The sequence below is a fragment of the Xenopus tropicalis genome, chromosome 1 (assembly GCF_000004195.4).
Source record: "Xenopus tropicalis strain Nigerian chromosome 1, UCB_Xtro_10.0, whole genome shotgun sequence".
Taxonomy (NCBI): domain Eukaryota; kingdom Metazoa; phylum Chordata; class Amphibia; order Anura; family Pipidae; genus Xenopus; species Xenopus tropicalis.
Window position 1 is genome coordinate 26,670,550 of NC_030677.2, and position 24,014 is coordinate 26,694,563.

The 24,014-nt window shown below is 39.6% G+C and overlaps 1 protein-coding gene and 1 long non-coding RNA gene across 4 annotated transcripts in view; one reads left to right on the forward strand and one right to left on the reverse strand.

The window, feature by feature from the left end:
* slc2a9 (solute carrier family 2 member 9) overlaps positions 1-24,014 on the reverse strand; it is an 83,335-nt gene that overhangs the window by 54,203 nt on the left and 5,118 nt on the right. The window contains exons 2-8 of one of the 3 annotated variants that reach the window (XM_018095216.2): positions 18,728-18,839; positions 8,479-8,538; positions 7,303-7,401; positions 5,999-6,159; positions 4,444-4,568; positions 3,875-4,020; positions 3,133-3,265 (exon numbers count right to left, since the gene is read on the reverse strand). In XM_018095216.2, coding sequence (XP_017950705.2) covers positions 3,133-3,265; positions 3,875-4,020; positions 4,444-4,568; positions 5,999-6,159; positions 7,303-7,401; positions 8,479-8,520 — 706 coding nt within the window. In that variant the 5' untranslated portion in view covers positions 8,521-8,538; positions 18,728-18,839. Of the gene's footprint in view, positions 1-3,132; positions 3,266-3,874; positions 4,021-4,443; positions 4,569-5,998; positions 6,160-7,302; positions 7,402-8,478; positions 8,539-15,225; positions 15,292-18,727; positions 18,840-24,014 lie in introns of those variants that run through there. The other 2 variants (XM_018095215.2, XM_018095214.2) reach the window with 2 other exon arrangements.
* Positions 13,390-23,870, forward strand: LOC116408440. Its single transcript, XR_004220930.1, has 3 exons — positions 13,390-13,479; positions 13,566-13,692; positions 22,544-23,870. It is a non-coding gene; the product is annotated as an uncharacterized LOC116408440 (long non-coding RNA).

The following is a 24,014-nucleotide window of genomic DNA, read 5'->3' on the forward strand; positions in this document are numbered from 1 at the left end:
TTCAATTGTTTGGCCCCAGGGCCAAACGACCAAATTAGACTAATATCGCCTACCCGTAGGTAGCTATCTGGAGAAGATCCGCTCACTTGGTGTGGTTCTTACCGTGTATGGCCAGCTTTACACGCTCGGGCCCTGAGCTCATTATTATCTAGAACTCTGTCCGCACTATTCATGTCTAAGTGGGTTTCCCCTATGGTACTCTGGTTTTCTCTCATGTTCCATACTCATCATACCAGCAGGTAAAATGGCTACTGGAGAGAATGACCGTAGTGTGCATGTAAGCAATGATTTCAAGCTCAACTGGACCAAACATTTTAATAATGACATTCTTGTATTAGACCTTGCCCCACTGTTGTTCACAAAGACAGCTATTATTTTACATTACAATAGCCAGACCTTTCCCGGGGGGTGTTAGGAGCTGCTGAATCTCAAATTAGGGAACCCCAGCTACCAGATAGTAGATTAAAAGAATCCATGGTACAAGGGGACTGTGGATTCATCATTTAATAACTAAGCATGGTCAATAACCAAAATATAGAGACCTCCCAATGTAACTGAACAATAATAGAAATATACTGCAAAACTGAGTTTGTGACTGTAAATTTTACTAGGGTTTAAGAACATGACTTCCCTCTCAAGATGTGTCCTTTTGTAGTTCTTATTTAACTTTAACTTCCTCCGTGCAAAAAGAAACACAGAAGCACAAGCAATGGTAATTATAGGCTTTCTGTAGGAGTAGATCCTACAGGAGAATGCTAGCTGGCTGTGTGAGTAAGGCATGTTGGCTAATGACACATCAGAAACCAAGGAAATTAAATGTTCTGCTAGAAAATTATCTTCATGCATATTTGGGTCCATTACAGGCATGAACGAGCAAGAGTTCTTTATAAATGTCAGTAAATTAAACCATATAATATGGAAAATGATAGTGGATCTAGAATCCTCCTCCCATAACCTGAAGGAATGTTTTTTTTGCTCTTTTTTTCTATATAAGGAGGAATGGTTAAACTCGATGGAGTTTTTTTTCTAGTTGTAAAAGATAGTGTAAAATACAGAGAAATACTACAAAAGGACCAGAGATACCAAGAATATGGCTTCTAGCTTCTCACGTGGTGGTACAGACCTTTGTTACTGATACAGATTCAAGGTAATAGAGGTTAGTACTATAGGATCTTAGAGCTTAGGGCTTCAGACCAGTACTCTCTCCTGGCGTCAGCATCAAAAAACCCCGAAACCCTCTAAAACCACGAAACAAAGAGACACCTTCCAGTTGTAAAAAAGGACGTCTGCCACTGATTTCTTCATGATCTTGACAGCTTTTAGATGGCATATCTTTTCTTGGATTTTTTGCGGTGTTGTCTCGTAATAAATCGAGAATAAATTATGTTTTTTCCCGCACCCAAATCGTTTTTAATATAAAAAAATGAATCGTAAAAAAAATAAATAAAAAATGACTAAATGCCCCTTTTATGTCTCTTGTAAAATCATTTAAGCATTAAATAAACCCAATTAAAGTGTTTTTAGTTGGGATCAAGTACACGGTTATGTTTTATTATTACAGATTAAAATGAAATAATAAATCTGAACAATTTGATTAAAATGGAGTCTATGGGAGATGGCCTTCCCATAATTTGGAGCTTTCTGGATAATGGAACGGACACCTGTATGAGTTCCACCATGCTTTAAAACACTTAAAGATAATGAAAAAATTAAATTCCATTTTCACCTTGTACTGAAGTAGGCCACATAATATTGTTTTCTGCTTGTCTAGAGGGTTCGAAACATGATGTATATCTGTGACGGATATGGATTCATTTTGTAATTTTGTAAGACTATATATATATATGTGTGTGTGTGATTCATGTGATGAAACCAAGCACCATGAATAATGGTTATGAGGCTCTACTTAGAACGTAACGCCAATAATACGACTGGAATGGCACTGAGAAGTGAGTAATTGCTGCTTGCACAGAACGCCCTTGCACAAATTACATGGCAAATCACTTGCTCTGCTTTTGATTAATAGCTGAACGGTCATTAAAATCTAGACGTAGATGACAAACATATATTCTGACCCTCTTGTCCTCCACAGCGATCTCTTTGCCTAATGTGCATGAAAAGTGAAGTGTGTGACAGATTTTAGTCATATCTGTGGCAATTACCGTGGAGTAGGGGAGTTCTGTTGTAGCTTTGATGGTTGATTTATAGAACACAGCTATCTCCCACCTACATACTATTTGCTCGTTTGTTATTATGCGCATCTCTCATTTACTGGTGTAAAGTCTATTTTTTTAAATCCACAGATAGGTATGCCATTAGGCACAATTACAATTTAAGCCCCTGAAACAGCCAGAAGGTGAAAGAGAAACAAGTGTGCAAGGTTCTGTTTTCATGCCCACCACCTACTATATCATTATCATTAATACACATCCCCTGTACACTTGCCCCCTGGATTAGCTTATTTACCACTGCAGCAAAATGCATTAACACGCAAGACAATATTTTAAAATAATTTTGTTTACACTTAGTGGGCCATTTACTAACCGATTTGTTTTCACTTTTTACATTTCAAAATTTAAATAAACAAATTTGTACAAATGTCTTACATTTACTAAAAAGTCTGAACTGAAAAAGTCAGTGCGGGAAAAGTCGCAGAAAAGTTGCAAAAATCCCGGCATGAAAAATCTGAAAATCTCTAAAGTTTTGAATGAAAAAGGATCCTCCAGGGAAGAGAGAGGGATATCTGCCACAGACTTCTACATGATCTTGGCAAGGTTTAGCTGGCAATTCGTCAAATTTTGGACTTTTAGCAGTTAGGATGCATAGTAAATCTCTGAAAAGTTGCAACTTTTTTTCCCCGTGACTTTTAGCTCTAAAAATCCAAATCGGGGAAAAAAAATCTGATGGTTAGTAAATAGCCCCCCTTAGTTTTGGTGAACACACACAAATATATTATTTGCTGCAGTAAATTAAAATTATTGCATCTGTTAAAAATCTACATTGAAACGGTTATCAGAAAATTATCAGCACTGTCTATTTTTGTAGCAGTGACAAAGTAGCTACTACCAGTTGCTCCGTGTGTCTTCACCCTAGCACCTACATTAACTGTAGATACAAGTGAATGTGACCTACCTTTCTCTGCTCTCTTCCTGTCTTGTTTCTCTAATAAGAGATAGCGGGGGCTTTCAGGAAAAAATGGCAGAACCACAAGTTGTATCAGTGCAGGAATCATAATAAATCCAAACAGGCAGGGCCACTGGGATTCCTACGAAGACAATGGTAAATATTTCTGTATCATTGAAGGTTTCCAGATGCAAACAATGAAAAGATTTCTCATTTAAATGGACTCTGCCACAGCTGTGTGAAATACAGTAAAGTGGGCATGGTTGGCACCACAACAGAGGCAAATTTATAAAGGAAGTAATGTATATTTGATGCAAAATAATCCATTGCAAAGAGCTAAATACACTAGTTCTAAAGGTATGGGTACTTTTTTGCACTAGATTAAATGTGGCCATACATGGGCCAACCCCTACAGTACTCTTTGGGCCTTATTAGCCTATGGACTGAATGGTACTATACAAGGAGCCATGCATGTGTATCGCCACCTTTGTATTGTTCCAATTGTTCAAGTTAACTACCTGCATGATCAAAGCAGCCACTCAGTTGCCCGATCAATGAAAAATTTGACATATAATCCTGGATCCACTTGGATTGTCTACTACCCATACACCCCCAGAGGACCAGGCAGTTTGCTATAGGAGGATAGAGGAAAGAGGTAACGAGCAGATCTTAACCTTTGCCTTTATTTCATGGGCAAATCTGAACTGACTACTTGACTTGATGTGGACCAGCCTTTTTCTAATGCACCTACCTTTCCAAATAACTCGGGTAGGCCCAGTACTTGCCCAACAAATACTCCAACACAAATTAGGATGGCAGTTACTTGTCCTAAAGATCCGCGGATGTGCTTGGGTGAAACTTCATTTAGGTACATGGGGAGCGTACTGAGAGCAATACCTGAAGAGACAAGAAGAATCTGTATAGATAGTGGCACACTGACACAGGCTCAGACAGTTGCCAGTTTGCTAAGATTCTACCTAGAATTGGGAGGAAAGGGGTGGGCAGGATGTTTTGGACTAAAGGTTTCACAGTAAAAAGGTTTTCCACTAACTTAAATCTAAAAAGCTCAATAGTCTAGTAAATAAAGAAGGGGATACACAGTTCCAGTTCTTCTCTAGTCCCCACCAGTGTGCAATATGCTACACACACATTTATACAATGACATTACTGTGTTAGAAGTGTTCATTCAACTGAGACTGATCTCCAGTTGTGATCAGGAGAAACTGTAGATTTATAGACCACTTTCCATTCAAATTAATATATTTAATTCCCTTTGTTAGGTTTGTATGTTACAAAATAAGAGTAAAGAAAAAAATGTACCGCCATCAATGCCCATGATAAACCGTCCCAGTATCATCATTTCAGGAATTCCGGCTACGTTTGATAAGGACATCAACAAAGCTGCTGTTATTGCAAAAACATTGTTCAGAAGCATCGTTCCCTTTCTGGAATAAACAAAGAAAATATTTATTGTAATAAACTGAAAAATGTGACCAGTCGGAACACTCATGGGACTTAATAAATGGTAAAAAAATTCAAAAAAGGTTCATTTAGCTGATGTTTTGTTCTACATATAATATAAAAATAGCAGTGTATCTAAGTTAATAAGCCCTAATAATCTTTAAGTTTCTCCCTACTAAGGGTTGTTGGCTGTTAATGCACTTGTGCAAAGGTTCTTCTTGATACAGGTACAAAGATAAAACAATTGACTGATTATACTAGTGAACATACTAAGTGACCTGGGTATCAAATAGTCTTTGTTCCAAAAATGTACATAAAACTGCAAATCTCTATGAAAAGATATGTGAAACCAAAATAAAGGGGGACTCCATTTCCTAAACCAAAAGTTGTTAAAGGTGAAGTTCACCATTAAGTTAACTTTTAATATGTTATTAAATGGTCAATTCTAAGCAACTTTTCAACTGATTTTCATCTTTCATAGTTTTTGAATTATTTGTCTTCTTCTTTTGCCTCTTTTCAGCTTTCAAATGGGGGTCACTGACCCCGGCAGCCAAAAAAACTATTGCTCTCTGAGGCTAAAGTTTTATTGTTATTGTTACTTTTTATTTCTAATCTTTCTATTCAGCTCCCTCCAATTTTTATATCAGTCACTCTCTCAAAACACTCCCTGGCAGCTAAGGTAAATTGAACCCAATCAACTAGATAACTGCTGAAATTTCAATTAAGAGGTGCCTAACAAAAAGTAAAATAATTTTAAAAAAACTACCAATAATAAAAAAGAAGACCAACTGCACATTGTCTCAGAAAAGCACTCTCTACATCATACTGAACAACCCCTTTAAAGAGCCCCATGCAACACAGAAACCCCTAATATACCTACTGTAAACTGTTCCTCCAAAAAGTATGACGCAAAACAGTTCTTTTTTTGAATCATTTTAAATCCTGGCAGGGGAGGAGGGACTAAAATATTGATGTTACAAATTGTAAAAACTTCTCCACAGCTTACAGGCAGCGTGCAGGAACTACATAACCCACAATGCATTGCACTGGGATGTTCCTTCCCTTATTGACATCACGAGTGCAGGGAATTGTGGGATTGGGAGGATACAGGCTGAAGGCAGGCTGAGGACAGGTGACTACGGTTACATTTTACAGCCAGATCAGCAGGGGAACAGGGGGCGGGGCTTAGGGAGGTGTTCCAAACCATATTATTACATTAAAATCATGAAAAGGCTGCATATTTTTTAGTTAATGTATATTGCAAAGTTATTACTAAGTTGTGGTTAAGTGGAGTTCCCTTTTAAAAGTCAACTATGCCATGAAGCCTTAATAAATTTGAAAAAAATATGTTCCCACTAGTAAAGGATCAGCAAAACTAATACAGCAGCATGGCAAGTGAAGCATAATAACTTACCTTCCTAGGAAGTTCACCATTGGAATAACAATCAGTGCTCCTACAAGGCCACCGATGGCAAAGATGGAGACTGTGACAGACCACAAGATAGAGATGGTGCCTCTACTAACAGTGTAATTGTATCGTGCCGACCAGCTCTCATTATAAAGCTCCTGTATATACTAAAGAATAGAAATAGCAGAATAAATAGTTTTAATAAAAGCAAATGGATTAAAGTATATATAAAGGTAATATGGTAGCAGAATTTGTGCTAGCAACCTAATAGCAACCAATCGGATCTTGGTTATTCTAAAGGTGACCATACACAGCAATATCAAAATCGCGAGATCACCAAACAAGAGCATCTTTTCTCGATATACCCACCTAAGGGCTAAACGGATGAATTAAAACAGTGGGTATATGGGCCATTGGCCCGATGCAGTCCTGATCCAATAGGAGAATTGAGATCTGGCCAATTTTAGGCCAGAGATCTGTTGAGTAGGCTCGTTGGAGGGCCCTATACATGGGAAGATAAGCTGCTGAATTGGTCTGAAGGACCTGAATGGCCACCTTTAAAAATGAATTAAACTGGATTGCTATCGGGTTGCTATGACATATTGAACAGGCAGAAAAACTGCTAATTTTGATAAAAGGACCCTATTAAAAGGCAACATAGTTTGAAGGGCAGTATACCCCTTTTAACATTAGTGCAATGCAGAGAGCTTGTTCAGGACATACTTTTTCCTATTCTTTGAATCAGAAATAGCTACTGGGCAAAATCTGAAAATGAAAGTACATTCTGCTTCCTGTTCTTACAATCAGCACTGGGAAGCCTCCAAATAATGGGCTGCTCTGAATCTCACAGGCAGAACGTAATGTAAAACATATTAGGCCCAAACAGAGCAGAACATGGAGCTCCTAGCAGTTGCTGAATCCTTCAGCAGAGGTGCCAGGGAGCTGCTATCTTTTATGTGCCCATTCTTCTGCTGATTGGCTTCTGGGGGGAAAGGAAGGGGGTAATATCACTCCAACTTGCAGCGCAGCAATAAAGAGTGATTGAAATTTATCACAGCACAGGTCACAAGGCTGAGGGCACCTGGGAAAATAAGAATATGTCTAGCTCCACATCAAATTTTACATTAAATATAAAAACATCTGTTAGCAAACTTTACTTCTTACAGTCAGGGAAGATCCTTTTAATAGCTAACATGGTATAATACAAGGGGTATGTTATCCCTACAGTGTTGTGCCATGTAATATTAAAAGCGGAGTTAAATTACATCAAGAAACACCCAGTAATAGACTGCAACTTACTCCTTACTTACCACTGATGGTGCATTTACTACAGATAGATTGTATCCATATAGAAAGGAAGATCCAAGGGCCCCAACAACTGCAGCCATAATGAGCTGCCATGAGAATCCCTAAATGAAGAAAGTGCTGTCAGTTGCTCTGATATTAAAGGGATAGTTCACTTTCAATTGAAGTTTAAGTGTATAGACAGTAATATTATGAGCACAGATTTTCTTATCTAGTGGTGGTAAGTCTAAAGCAACTGCAATTGCCGTACACTTATCATTACTATATACAGTATATCATGACCTGGATTAATGGAAACCTTCTTAGATATCAGGTTGTCTTACAATAGTTGATGGGAGAGGGACTCCCATGAGTTGGTTTATGTAGACATTCCTAAATTACAGAAATAAGTAATGTTCTAGAACAGAGGTGATAATCATATTTATGTAAAGGCGACATATAGGATAAACAAAAAAACCTCTAATCTTATTGGCATATATGAATAATATATGGTGCTGGTTTCACTTGGGTCTAAAAACTAATACTATCTGTAAAAAGGGCCCCTTTTTTTGGAGCTCCCTATAGATCCTCCCAAGTTCCTGTCTGTGTTTCAAATTAGAGGTGGGCGTGTCCTAATGGTCCCAGCCAGAAGCACAGTAGGAAAGGGATAGCCAAACACAACTCTGCAGTCAAAAAAGCAGAGACAGGCTTAAGTTCCCTATCAGGTCAGCCTAGCTGCTGGTTCTTATCCTACAGTGCAGTGTGCTGAGTGTTGCCACTGCACAGCCTGGGAAAGGAGGCAGCAGGAAGTGGAGCAGATGGGCTGGACTAGTAGGGTTTTTGGAGAAGTTTTCATATACACACATATATATAGGACCACATTATATATTGGTGGCTCCTATCACTGTCAGAGCTCCCAGGACACCAGGGCAGCTGCTGTGGGTAGAAACTACTGCAATACTGAGACAACCCATTCTTCAGCTCGAGGCAGCCCTCTCAGTGGAAGATACAGCTAAACGTGCCATAATGACAGCTGCATGTGCAATAATACTTAGTGACCCCCATTTATTGTTGCATGGGGGGACTATTCACTAATAGCCACTAATTGCCACCAGCAATTTGCACTTCGCTACTGTGTCTTATAACCTTTACTTGTTTATCTAGCATAGTAATTTTTGTAAAATAGCCAAACCTCCACTTACCTTCCTGCTGATTTTTCCTGTTTCATGGTCGAGATGTTCCATATTACGATCTTGTTTTTGCTATAATAAAACAAGAACATGTTTACTGAAAGCTACATAGGCTGAGAAGGGTCTGACACCATTTGCTGATCATTATAATACATGGTTCAGTAAATGGCACCATGAGCAGAAATGATACCCCCTGGTCCGTATGATAATCCTTATGTGATTAACCATGCGCCATTTGCTGCTCGTTCAATCCAGGCCTAACTGTAACAAGTTAGTTTCATGTAAAGAGTAACTATAGCCTCTTTATAAGTAGTCTTAGTAGTCTTGACTTGGTTTGGAGAGGCAAGATTGAAAAGGGTCAAGTATTGAGTTAAAGGTGAGACGCTGGACAAAACAGTTGTAAGTAATTACAGCCATAATGTGGCCATAAACCTGAAGACCTTGCCAAACAAGCAGATGTTTGCCCAATATGGCCACCTATGTGCAGAGCCATATTGGGCTGATGTGATAATTTGGGTGTCAGCCCAACAATCGGATCATAACAAATGCCAGCACATGTGGGTCATTTTTTTCATACTCAGTCCAAATCATCATCTTAAATCTACCTGGCCAGCTTTATAAAGGCAAAAGTAAGCAGAGAGAAATTATTATTATTATGTCCATGCATGGCTGTCCAATAAGTACAGAAGAGGGCAGTGAAGCAACACTAATCCACGATTTTCAACAGATTCTCACTAAAACTGCTCTTACAAGGCACCACAATCCAACCAAACGTTTTTTACAAGACATCTTACCAGTAATGACTGCCTGCAGTAGCAAACTGGGGGCTTCTGATGTGCAATAACTCTGCTTTCTGCCTGATATATTCAGTAACCATACCTACCAGCATTCTGAACATTGCCAGAACTGAAAGCAAATATTTTAAGAAGACCAGAGGCAAGGGTAATTATTTTACTTCTATCTGCAAGGCACAGAATGCTGATATTCCAGGGAACATTTCCATGAAGACAACCACCAGTGATTATTTCACATCTTTTGGAAATGACCTCCACAGCAGGATTTAAGAACGTCAGCAAAGCAAATGACTCACGGAGGGATATATAAATAGTGTGTAAGAGTGGAGTAATTAGGCAGAGGTTAGCAGGGGACCCACTAGGCCCATCAAGAAATCACGTACATTAGCATTTGCCTTGCTAAAGGCATTCCTACATCAAACACTTGTACCAGTGCATCCAGTCAGTGGTCACGGCTCGGAGGAGATGGATGGAGATGCCGTCTTTCCATAATGTTTCTTTCACTTTCGCCTGAAGGCTCTTATCCCATTGGCTGATGAGGAAGGCAAGGGGTGCAAAAGAATGATGTCTGATGTTTTACTGCATTCTTTTTCTGGCGCAACAGACAATTTTTTTTTCCAGCAAAACAGACCACACAATGAAATTCTAGTGTGGATTTACAAAACTGTAGATTTTGTTGCAAAACTGTACCAGGTTTAAGAATTATTGGTATCCATTATGAACAATTTTGTACCAAAATAAAGTGTGCAAACCATCCTTTAAGACATGCAAGAACTTACAGTTAATTGTGAAAATTTAGAAATACAGTCACGTGGAGTTATAAAGGTTTTGCAGCCCTGTATCAAACGCTAGATTGTGATGTACTAGTGGATTGCCAATGTGTAGGTTTAATTGCCCACAGAGGCAGGCCAAGGGCAATCCAAGCCCTATTTGTGATGGAGCAGCACTGTACTTATGTACTTGCACTCACCCCTACCCACCTAATCATCAGTGATGGTGTGGGTTGGACATAGGTATATAAATAGGCATGGTGCAACAGGCCAGTTAGGGCTCAGGTTTGGTTAGGGCGGGTTAGGGCACGGGATGAAAAATCTTTAACTTTGTGCATCACTATAGAGGATCTTGAGCAGGTGACACATAGACCACAACAGCCTATGAGGGTCAACAAGTAGCTCCATTAAAACCCCCTTCTGGCTGCTTCCCATTCAGATTTTAAAATACAGGTATGGGATCTGTTATCCAGAATGCTTGGAACCTGGGGGTTTCCAGATAAGGGGTCTTTGGATCTCTATTACTACTACTACACAACTAAAAATTATTTAAACCCAATAGGATTGTTGTGTGTAAACTTTTATGGTGCTTGTGTTGCTCTCCATGTCTTTTTTAAATTTGACTGTGACTCACGAGTAAGGAAGTTTGGGGACCCCTGTTCTATGGCAACATTTTGCAGGTTGGGTGTGGGTTAAGATTATGTGGGTCAGGACCAGGTGCGGGTTGAGTTTTTCCTGACTCGCACATTATTAATAACTGTATTATATAATCTCTATATCAGAAGTTAGACATCTAAGGTCTGTGTTCCCTCAGTAACTGACTTGTTGTGTTATATATATCTTCATACCAGTAAAGCTGGCCAGTCTGGATAACCTAGTATGTGGGGGTTGGTATCAGAACATTGTGCCTATTTATTAACCCACCCCTTCTAATCAGAATTTATAAAATGGATCAAGAATGAAAAATAATATATTCTTCTACTTTTAATCTTTTTTTAACTTGGAGTGGAAAGAAACAGCATTGACTTTGCAAAGCCCCAAGGTCTTTTATAATTTAGTGGTTGAAAGGAATAAAAACTTTGAAAGGAAATATATTCATTTTTTGATTATTTCTGTGGCAAGTAAAAAAAAAAAAAAAAAAACTTTTTGAAGGAAGTTTTATCTGAAGTTATAATGAAAAATCGAAATCAGTAAAACTACTGAGATAATCTGTAGAACAGCCCTGCGTTTCATGTTACAAAATGTAATTAACTGATAGGGAACACATGAGGGATGCCACATATATACATACTGTATATATCACAGAACATCAAACAATAGTATGGTTTATTCTGACTTGTGACACGGTGTTTATTATTAATAATTTGCAAACATGCTTATACATGCTAGAGTTAAGGGAAAAGCTAGAGAAATGGGGACATTTATTATGACTGACGCAAGTGTTAGAGCACCAGGACAGGTTGCCTGGCTTGGCCCGTAAAATAACGTATTTACACAGTTCTCTATAGAGATCATAAATCATTCATTCCAGTCCCTGTCCCAGTGAAGCTTATCATCAAAGATCCCTATCACAATCATACACAGTAGGGTAAATTTTATGAGGAGCCAGTTAATCCTGTAGGTTTTTGGAGTATGGGAGGAAAGCCAGGGGGACACGGACACCCACACAAATGCAGGAAGATTATACTAACGCCTAGCATATAGTGCCCAAGCCAGAATCAAACTCAGGACCCAAGCGCTCCAAGGCAGAAGTGTTTATATTGCTACTGTGGGTAGGAATATGTACAATATGAGCATTAAAACCAAAAACCATTAGTAAAACAGCTGCAGTTGCAATGTACTGTACAACCTCTGGAACTCCAATTTACTCCAAAGTCATACAGATTTACTGGTTCCTGCTGAAAGTGACCCTATTGTGTATAAAGAAAGGGAAATAAGAAAGTACAGAGACATATTGGTTGGGTAGATATATAGACCTCCTCTGATGAAGCGCCACATGGTGCGAAACGCGTTAGGAGATTAGGATGCACCTGGTCATTGTTTGGTATAGTATGCTTTTTACATAATTTGTTTTTGTTAATTTGGGCCAATAAATGTTGTTGTTTTTATTCCACTGAAAATCTTTGCTATTTATTCTTATACTGATTCAGGACTTATTCAGTGGGATATAACTGGTAGATTCCCTTTCTGAAACCTAATTACTATTTATAGTCAGAAGTAATAAACAGCTAAGGGCAGGAATTACATACAGGGTCCACTTGTGCCTGGGCATCAGAGCACCGTTTGTACCTGTGTGTACTAAGGGGTATCATTTTAAACCCCTAACACTCAGTGCTTATTCCTGTAGCCATAGCCAATGAGCCTTAAGGAACATTTAACGTTTTTTCACTATTTAACATTTCAAAATAGGTGGCTAATTTTTCTCCCCAGGCTGGTGCTCCTGTTAGGGAACAACCACACCAGCCTGTGGAAAAACTGTTTGAGCACCATGCTGCAATATTACTGGGACAATATTACCTTTCTAGCTTCCCAGGCATCCCCTGTACCCGCCAGGTAGGGTTGCCACCTCTCCTGCCTGGGAACTCTGGGCAGGGAGGTGGGGCGTGATGTCAAGGGGGCTGATGCCGCACTCATATTTTTCCCACATGCTGGCGTGGTTCACTCCTGACAGGAGCACCAACTTGGGAAAAAAATTAGTGACCTATCTCACTGCCTCACATTTTAACAACCCCCCAGTGAAATAGACTTTACATGTCCTTTAAGATGCTTTTCAGAATTAACAATAAAAATGCAGACTATGTCTATAAAATGTATAGTTGCACACATACTTTCTACTGTTATCTTTTTAATCTTACTGTGGCTTTAACGGGAATGTGAACCCTCGAAAACAATGCTGATCATTTCATAGCTACGATTGGCTAAAAATGTTGTGCGAAAAGAAACCCCTGCTTAGAACGGACCAGAGAAATCACATGACTCTTCTCTTTGCTCACTTTTTTTTTTAAGCAGAGCAACATCACATGACTTTCCCTTTTTCCCAAAATTAATTTTCAGATGCTTTAATAAACAGCAGAAAACCTGCTAATACTAGAAAGTATCAATGAAAAGAGAAGAATAGCTTGGAAGAGTGTTCTGAGCTATTTTACAGTCATTTGTTTTGAGGGGTTACATTTCCTTTAATGATATCAAGCCATTTGATTTAAAATACCGTATATTGCAAGTAGACATGGTATTAAGGGTCCCCTAGTCACTATGAATAAGAGCAGGCCTTTATAAACAGTTAAACTGATCTGTTTACCCTGGCACCTTATACTTTTGGCTGCATTACCTTTTACCTTAGTCAGTGTTAGAGGGACTTTAACCTGCACTATTTAATGCTTGTGCCGTGTCACCTACGACTGAATAATGACTGTTGTTATCCATGAAGCATTGCCTTTTAATGCGATTAGGTTGGTACAAATTCCGTTGTAAAGGAGTAGGTCTTTTGTTAAAAACATAGTCGGCTAATTTATGGTCTTCATTCAATTTGTTTTAGGGAAAGGAAACACTGTGCCAAAATATTGGTATCAACTGCTGTACGGCTTGCATCCTTTCTTCATACAGAAGTGGAATGTACCCAGCATATCCTTCAAAGGAAAGGACATAGAAGCACAGCTAAAGAGGTAAGGCATGTACAGAACTATACAGGTTTGGTGCCCACAAAATACCCTCAAACTAGTTGGGCTTTGGACAAAGTCCCTGATTCCCTGACCGTGCAGGCAGTCCACAAATACCCTGCCTGGTACTAGGGTACTTTGGAGGACTTCATCCCCCCACCTCCCCGAAAAAAAAAAGATAATTTTTCACCTGACCTGGTTGATTCACCTCCAGTGACGTCAATTTGGCATACGGTGGCGTCACTTCTACTTTTGAGGGTCCTGGACTGAGATAGAAATTAACACCTCGCAGGCAGGATTGGGCAGCGAGGAAGAGAAGGAGCATACATGGTCCACAATTGAAACTGAATTGCCCCAAGGGAACTGAACACTAATGCCATTACTAACAGCACAATTTTACACAAATGAATCCACCCTACTGCAAAATATGTGCTGTAATTTACAATGTAATTTACCAAAACAGAAGCTTATTTGAGGTTGTTTTGTTGTATCGAACACAAGTTTCAGGGGCAGACACTAAGGGGCACATTTACTAATCCACAAATCCGAATCCTGAATGGGAAAAAATTGGATTGGAAACGAACATTTTGCGATTTTTTCGTCGACTTTTTCGTATTGAGTGCTCGTAAACGGCGGGCAAACCTTTGCGACTTTGCATGATTTTGGAAGCCTCCCATAGGACTCAATGGCACTCTGCAGCTCCAACCTGGCCCAAGGAAAGTCACGATACTGAAGCTTGAATGAATCTGAAACTTTCGTACTCGGCGCGACAGTACGATTATTTCGAGACGACGACGAAAAAGTCGCGACAATTCGCGAAAAAGTCATGGCTGCGACAAAAAAGTTGCGACAATTCGCGAAAAAGTCGGACGGCGCCGAAAAAAACCGCAAAAATACTGATCATAACGAAAAAAACGCATTTAGACGCTTTTCGGACGTTCGTGGATTAGTAAATGTGCCCCTAAATGTCTAGCTTACTAAAGTTCTGGGGAAAAACACTGCATCTTTATTAAAAAAAACATGGCATTTAAGCCCACACTCTGCATTGGCACAGTGTTCGTGAATGTGCCCGACAAAGGGATACAGGGATACAATGAGCATCTTACTCTCAAAGTCCCTGAAGCCCAAACCATGATCAAAAAAGACGTTCCTCTAAAAGACAACCAATCACATAATGAAATGATATACTTGGGATAATGTAATACCCGCAATATCAGCCCCAGGTCTAGTAACCCACAGCAACCAATATGATATTCCCTTTGCAAGTGGCAGAACAAATAAATGTGACATGCTGCTCAGATGTACAGGGTACAGAAGTTAGTTCATACCTTTAATCTTCTAGGGAATTTACTTATAATTAAAATGTCTCTGGCACCAGTTTGGTTGATTTAGTTCATGTCTGTACTAATATTGTACTGTAACAACATAAGGTAGCTCCATATACATATGTACATACATACACGCATAAAGTAAATATAAAATAACCCTGTGTATTTTAGGTAATGAAGGGATAAAAATGATTATTAATGAGACACCTACCAGCTTATTCTTCCTAAAGGCAAAAAGTGCCCTTTGCTTTCTCTTTTAGTAGGGGAAAAGGAAAAAGTATGAGTGGCACAGCGAACACACTAATTACCCATTAATCATTAATCCTATTTCTGAATAAAGTTGGCTTCCATCACAATTTTTTCCTAATAATAAATCATTAACATAAAATTTACAGCGCATGGAGACAGCAATTATGCGATCATCTGCAGATTAAGTCACAAGGCTGGCCAGTAATGTCTTTGAGAATGCTGCTCGGGATAATAAAGCAAACAGGGCTATTGTGAAATTGGGCACATGGGTTGTTACTAAAATTTGTTTCTAGGGCCGGGATCCAAAATCCCTAAATATTTATGAAAATAATAGGAAGCAGAAACTGTTAGAGGCTTCTATTTTTGTTCAATATTTGTGCTTGCCCTTTTCTAGTAAATTTAGTTTTCTCATTTAGATTTATACAGTTGCCCTTCAGTAATGTGCATATAGGGAGAGGCAATGCCATGTGAATAATGTGTAATGATCAGTAGCTTGCTTACAATCTCCACATGGCAAATTAAAAAGTAAAGTACAGTTCTTGACCAAAGTTTAAACCAAATGGAGCTGCTTTTTCCGAAGTTCCCAGCTGCTCCCTTTAGTTGGTCCTCACTGGTATCATAGGTAATACTCCACAGGGTAACAACTAACTACTCTTATCAACTTAGACTGTAAGCTCTACAGAGCAGGGACCTCCTTCCTACTGTGGCTTTTACCACATGGCAATTAATCTCTGTATGGTTATAATTATTACTATGCTTGTTACTTCTTTATTATTATGCTTATTCTGCCTGTGTGTAATTCTCTACAGTTCTGTATATGTAGCGCTTTATAAGTAAAGTCATAGACACATACAATACAGTCCCTATGGTGGCTTATTCACTAGTTTGCTCTTAATGGTGTCTTTCTGGATATCTCACTTCCAACACTGAAGTCCAAGGTCGAACCCTCCATAACTGGCCAACTGCCAGCCCAGGATCTATAGGACAGGAGGAGGGGTGGAACAGAGATAAGTTGCAATGAACTGGGATGCAATGGTGAAAAAAAGGTATGCACAACAGGGGTCCCAGCTGTGGGGGGTGGGCAATTGTTCTCAGAATACCCAAGTCCAACACTGCTGAAGTCAGTTATTCCCTATGTATCATACAGACTGCATGTTCTGTCCCTCAGTTTCCGGATGCTGAACAAAGTTTCTCCTCATAGATAACAGCTCCTTCCCCTTTAGACATTATACATCACTTACAGTGGTGTGAAAAACTATTTGCCCCCTTCCTGATTTCTTATTCTTTTGCATGTTTGTCACACTTAAATGTTTCTGCTCATCAAACACATTTAACTATTAGTCAAAGATAACACAAGTAAACACAAAATTCAGTTTTTAAATGAGGGTTTTTATTTTTTAGGGAGAAAAAAAATCCAAACCTACATGGCCCTGTGTGAAAAAGTAATTGCCCCCTGAACCTAATAACTGGTTGGGCCACCCTTAGCAGCAATAACTGCAATCAAGCGTTTGCGATAACTTGCAACAAGTCTTTTACAGCACTCTGGAGGAATTTTGGCCCACTCATCTTTGCAGAATTGTTGTAATTCAGCTTTATTTGAGGGTTTTCTAGCATGAACTGCCTTTTTAAGGTCATGCCACAACATCTCAATAGGATTCAGGTCAGGACTTTGACTAGGCCACTCCAAAGTCTTCATTTTGTTTTTCTTCAGCCATTCAGAGGTGGATTTGCTGGTGTGTTTTGGGTCATTGTCCTGCTGCAGCACCCAAGATCGCTTCAGCTTGAGTTGACGAACAGATGGCCGGACATTCTCCTTCAGGATTTTTTGGTAGACAGTAGAATTCATGGTTCCATCTATCACAGCAAGCCTTCCAGGTCCTGAAGCAGCAAAACAACCCCAGACCATCACACTACCACCACCATATTTTACTGTTGGTATGATGTTCTTTTTCTGAAATGCTGTGTTACTTTTACGCCAGATGTAACAGGACACGCACCTTCCAAAAAGTTCAACTTTTGTCTCGTCGGTCCACAAGGTATTTTCTCAAAAGTCTTGGCAATCATTGAGATGTTTTTTAGCAAAATTGAGATGAGCCATAATGTTCTTTTTGCTTAAAAGTGGTTTGCGCCTTGGAAATCTGCCATGCAGGCCGTTTTTGCCCAGTCTCTTTCTTATGGTGGAGTCGTGAACACTGACCTTAATTGAGGCAAGTGAGGCCTGCAGTTCTTTAGATGTTATCCTGGGGTCTTTTGTGGCCTCTCGGATGAGTTGTCTCTGCGCTCTTGGGGTAATTTTGGTCGGCCGGCCACTCCTGGGAAGGTTCACCACTGTTCCATGTTTTTGCCATTTGTGGATAATGGCTCTCACTGTGGTTCGCTGGAGTCCCAAAGCTTTAGAAATGGCTTTATAACCTTTACCAGACTGATAGATCTCAATTACTTTTGTTCTCATTTGTTCCTGAATTTCTTTGGATCTTGGCATGATGTCTAGCTTTTGAGGTGCTTTTGGTCTACTTCTCTGTGTCAGGTAGCTCCTATTTAAGTGATTTCTTGATTGAAACAGGTGTGGCAGTAATCAGGCCTGGGGGTGACTACAGAAATTGATATTGAAATTGAAAATTGAAATTGATAAACCACAGTTAAGTTATTTTTTAACAAGGGGGGCAATCAGTTTTTCACACAGGGCCATGTAGATTTGGAGTTTTTTTTCTCCCTTAATAACGTAAACCTTCATTTTAAAACTGCATTTTGTGTTCAATTATGTTATCTTTGACTAATAGTTAACGGTTTTTGATGAGCAGAAACATTTAAGTGTGACAAACATGCAAAAGAATAAGAAATCAGGAAGGGGGCAAATAGTTTTTCACACCACTGTATATCAAACCCTGCCCCAGCAGTGGAGCTTACAATCAATGTTGGACTGGTGTACCCGCAGCCCAGCGAAAGATTAGAGTCAAGGCCCCCCTGCTATACTGCTACTGCCACCGCTGTACCACTGCCCTGCCACATATAACTACCAATGGCAATGTGGGCCCAACAGGACTGGGGCCCATCAGGTTTTCTCCCAATCACAGTCACACAAGTGACCTACCTGTATGCCAGACCTCATGCTTTATGTGCACACTTCTCTAAGATTAAATACTTGATAAGGTGTTGCAAATTAATGCAGCAAAGGGCAGAAACTGACAGATAGGGTGAGGATCCCAGAGAATCAGAATAAGATTTACTTATTTACTAAATGATGGTTGGATTAATTGAATTACAGATGACTGAAAGTCAGAATTCACACACACACACTATACTCTCTGTTTCACTGCCCCTATGTGAATCCTTTACCTGTGCCAGTTAGGTAACACAAATACTACATATAATCACATTTACAACAACGGCAACCAAAAATATTCGTGAAAAAGGAAAATCTTCATTCTGTTGTCAAATGAAACTGATTTCTGGTCGTACAATACCTGCAACTCTCCTCTGCAGTTGGTCAGTTTCAATAATCAGCAATAGATCCAGGAACTAATCTAGCAGCTAGAAAGCTGGAGGCTGTAGTTCAGCTGTATCTAGCACTCAAACCTGCAATAAGAATAAAATGTTACCTTACTGGATGTGCAGCTTTAAACCTCCCAGTCATCTGAAAGAGAATCATAAGGAAAGGCTTTCTCCCCTCTTTCTTTCCCCCTTATATACATAAGTCTGCCTCTACTAGAAACATAATTGGCAGCACGTGCTCCTCGGAAATATAATTTCATGTCAGTGTTGGATACTGAGACTATTTATGTCATTTAATTAGAAGCACAAGCCTCTTGGTTGCGAGTAGTTTTTACACAAGTATAAGAATGTTTAAAATATTGGTTAATTTCACATAATGCGCTGGGGTTGTATATGGGGTTGTACAAGGTGAAACATGCAAAATGCAAGCAGGCACATGTCTTGCGTTTTTTGACCGTTCTGATTCTCAGGGATTCTGGCCAATCAGAAAGCAGATTACACCTGAGCCCTGATAGCATTGTAATATTTGCATTGCTTATTAATCTATTTAGACCCTATCCTAATTATGTTTGAATCTGTCTCACTGAAAGCACTGCCTAGCTGCAAGCGTATCTTGCAAACAGATAACAAAGCAAATTCCACAAAGGATAAGGACCAGTTTAATATCGTCTAAGGGCTCTGGCTCACGGGAAGATTAGTCGCCCGCGACAAATCTCCCTTGTCACGGGCGACTAATCTCCCCAAACTACCATCCCACCGGCGAAAATGTAAGTAGCCGGTGGGATGGGACACGCTGCGCAGGCAATTTCGGCAAATCACCAAAGTTGCCTCGCGAGGCATTTTCGGCGATTTGCCGAAATCGCCTGCGCAGCGTGTGCCATCCCACCGGCTACTTACATTTCCGCCGGTGGGATGGTAGTTTGGGGAGATTAGTAGCACGTCACAAGGGAGATTTGTCGCGGGCGACTAATCTCCCCGTGTGCCAGAGCCCTTAAGGTGGCCATACACATTGCAATCTTCTCCTGATATACCCACCTGAGGTGGCCCATATTAGGCTAGATTGATTTTTTTGGCCGTAGGGCCAAACAATCAAGCTAAAGCGGCGGGCATAGGTGGCATTGGACTGAGGACCGCATGAACAAGCCAATGGGGTACCTGATCCAATGGAAAATCAAACCTGTTTAATCGAGATTTGCCCAATTTTAGGACAGATGTCAGTCCAGTAAGCCCATTGGGGGTGCCCATACATGGGCAGGCAAGCTGACGAATCGGTCTATAAGACTCAAATCAGCAGCTGAAATATGCCCATGTATGGCCTGTGTATGGGACACCTTTAGCATATCACTGCTTAAAAGTGAAATCTGAGGTATTCTACTCCTTTAAAGTTATACAGAATGCTTCCCAACATTTGGTTTGCCAAAAACAGAGCAATTTAGGATACACTCCAAGTCAGCCAAAGCCAATTACACCCCAACATTTCCCCAGTCTGCACAAACTCTGCTCACTTTCTCGCAAACGCTGTCCCTTTTGTTGTCCCCGATTCTGGAAAGCAGGACTACAGGGAGGGGGGTCCATAAGAAGGGATTTTCATTGCCCTAAAATGACCAATAGCCAAATTACCTGCAGACAGTGTCCTTGCTGGAAGTGAACTCCAGACCCTATCGCTGCACGGTAGCAGTGCCACCCAATGAGCCACCTAGGGATATATAGGTATCATGTCAGTAACTTGCCCTGGCTATGGTGCCCACACTCACCGACTGCCATCTTTCCCTGACTTAACTACATCCCTATTTTTCCAGCAGTTAGGCAAGGCTGTGGCACAGTGCAATATTCTGGTATTCGGAACGTCACCTTAAAGGTGTTGTTCACCTTTAAATTCACTTTTAGTATGATGTAGAGAGTGCTATTGAGACAATATACAATAGGTCTTCATTTTTTATTGTTTGCGACTTTTGAATTATTTAGATTTTTTTTTAGCTCTCCAGTTTGCAAATTTTAGCACCTACCTTGTTGCTAGGGTCCAAATTACCCTAGCAGCCGGGCAGTGGTTTGCATGAGAGACTGGATTATGAATAGGATAGGGCCTGAATTGAAAGATAAGTAAAAAAAAGGAATAATAACAATAAAATGGTAGCCTCACAGAGCAACAGTTTTTTTGGCTGCTGGGGGAAGTGTCCCCCATTCTAAAACCTGAAAGGGTAAAAAGAAGAGGCATATTAAACAACTATAAAAAATAAAGACCAATTGAAAAGTTGCTAATTCACTGTAACAGGTAAGAAGGCACTGTGTATGTGAAAATCAAATTAGTGTGCTGACAGAATTCTACTCCTGTTAATTAGTAAATGTGTTGGTAACTTTAGTTGGCAGGAACTTTAAATGAACTATTTATAAACAGACAAAACAGCAAACATTTTCCATTAAAAATTCTCCTAAAAAATGTCAGCTCATTTACGCATTTATCTAATTATTAATTCTCTGTGAAAATGTGGATGGTTCAATATTTTCAACTTGTCCTTTCATCAGTCACAGAAATGGTATAAGGGCAAAATATAGTTTAAATTCCAGTAGTCACAGTTATTTTTATTTATTTGTTTATTTTTTCAAATTCGACATGAACAATTTTACATTTTCATAAACAGACAATTCAAAAATGTCAAAATGTCTTGCACAGAATAAACAGGGCTGTGAATTTGCATACAGAGAGAATAAATCAGTGGCATTAACTGAATTAAATTCAATCATTTATTGTGTAAATGGTTTATCCTTGAGGGCCACTACTTTATTATAAAACTTTCTGGGAATATTGCCCATAGATCTCTGATAATACCATTTTCCATGCAAGTTTAAAGTCTAAATATACAAAACCATTCACTTGGAATATTATTTCTGAACATCATCCTCTCACAAGTTCTGTTCTTAGAGTCCAAAAATGAACAACCAAATAGGAAGAGTGGCTCTGTATAAAATGGTCTATTGCTGCCCCCTGCTGGCCACCGATACCTAAACACAAAAAAGATTTCTTGTTGCCTTTCCGCATCATTAAACCCTGATAGGACTTGAGCATATTTGGCTGAAATTTCATCAGTGCTCTTTGTATGATATAAAGAAATACTGAAGCAAGAATTTAGTACCAGGGTAATCCCTATGAGCCTTCAGCTTGCTCCAGGGATGTTAGGTGTCGCTCCCCCAATGTTATACAGCTGTGTGATGCCGTAATACAGCCTGATACCCCAAAGACTATATTGTTATACAGGTATGGGATCATTATCCGGAAACACAAGCTCCAAATTATGGGAAGGCAATCTTTCATTTTAAAAAATTAATTCTGTGTAATAATAAAACAGTACCTTGTACTTAATCTCAATTAAGATATAATTATTCCTTATTGAGCCGGAACAACCCTACTGGGTTTAATGAATAAATGATTTTTCAGACTCAAGGTACGGAGATCCAAATTATGGAAAGATCCCTTATCTGGAAAATCCCAGGGCCCGAGCATTCTGGATAACAGGTCCCATGCCTGTATAATTAACAACAGTACAGCAATGCACTCCAAAATCAAAGAGTCAATAACTCAGGTGTTGCCACACGGTGTACAGATTCATTACATAAATAAGGGACTTGATGAAAAATAAAAAAATACATTTATTCTAAGCCAAGGTCTCAGTTCTCCCCAGAAAACCTTGCTCAAAACATGCAAACACACCACATGTATAGGTGTGTGTCAGAGCAGCATATGAGTATGTATTTATACATATATATATTTATATTAATTTTTTTGTAATAAGGTAATGCTGCAAGCAGCAACAACCACAAGAGAATGAAATGCCAAAAGAGAGACCAAAAGAAAGAAGGAATAGGAGCCCAACATGCAGCTACAGCAATCGATCCCAGTACCACGGGCAGATTCCTGGTGCAAACTTGTTCACATGTATCTCCTGTACAAGGAGCTTTAAGGGTAGTGTCAGTCATCAGTGGGGCAGAATCAGTGCCAGCCAACTGTGAATGATATGTCTACAAAGATTGCCTATACTAGTATGTATAATGATCCTTGCACTGGCAGGTAGATTGCCCTGGTGCTATAGGCAGAGTGTAGGCCAACAGCAATACTACTGATCCAGATCCCCAACAGCACACATTCTAGAAAATTGTTTGGAGTCATTTGTAGAGAGTTAGAGTTTCACAATAGCCAGAAGTGTCAAACAATGGGACATATGGCTCAGAACCCTGGTACTATGGAAGCCATCGCTCCTGTAGTGCTGAGTTATAAACTCAGTCAGTAGTCAGTACTCATGGCTCAGTTGGGTATAAAAACCCTCTGTACATACAAAGGAACAAAAGTATTGTCACTTAAAAAGCATTGTACTGTTTGGCAGGTAGTACAGAATAGCAGCAGATCTTATATAGTTTAATCAGTCCACTTGGTGCAATAGTGTCCAATCTAAAAATCCAACTGCATTTTCTATGTATCAGCAACCTTGCAACGGAGATGGATGCTTAGATTGGACACTATTGGCCCAAATGGACTAAATCAGGTAAATAACTTCTGTTGCTTTCTTTAAGCTTCTACTTATAGCCAAACCGAATCCGGATAACAAAGGATTCGGGGTTCATCCGAATTAGAAAAAAAGTGAATTTGGTGCATCCCTAATTTTCAACTGACATACTTATCTATTAAGTGATGATGTATCATCAGTAGCAACCAAATAATCTCTCTTCTCTACTGTTGTCCACTAGGCCTGCCATTTTATAACCAAGGGGGTACCCCTGGCATTTATTCTTTGACGGTGCACCCTGTTGGACATACCAAAGGCTACATTGGGGTTTCTAAGTAACAATGCTAGTTTTCACACCGCTTCATGCTTTTTAAGTGCTGATGGCTTTGTTCCTTTGAGTTTTCATGTCTGACTGGGCCGTGAACCTCAATGACCAATTGAGTTCCGTACTCAGCTTGCACCGCCCTCTATGACCCACTAGAAAAACAATGGTTTACATCGTGCCAACTGAGCCATTTGTCCTATTGTTTGATCACTTTTGAGTATTGTGCAACTTAAACCAGAATTTGTTAAACATAGAAACCCCTAATATACCTATCACTGTACTCTGCTACTTCAAAAAGTATGAATGAATAGTTTTTATATGCTGAAATCCTGCTGAAAAACAGATGATCTCTTTCTGCATCATTTGAAATCCTGGCAGGGGAGGAGGGGCTAAAACATTGATGTTCTAACAACTTCTCCACAGCTTACAGACAACATG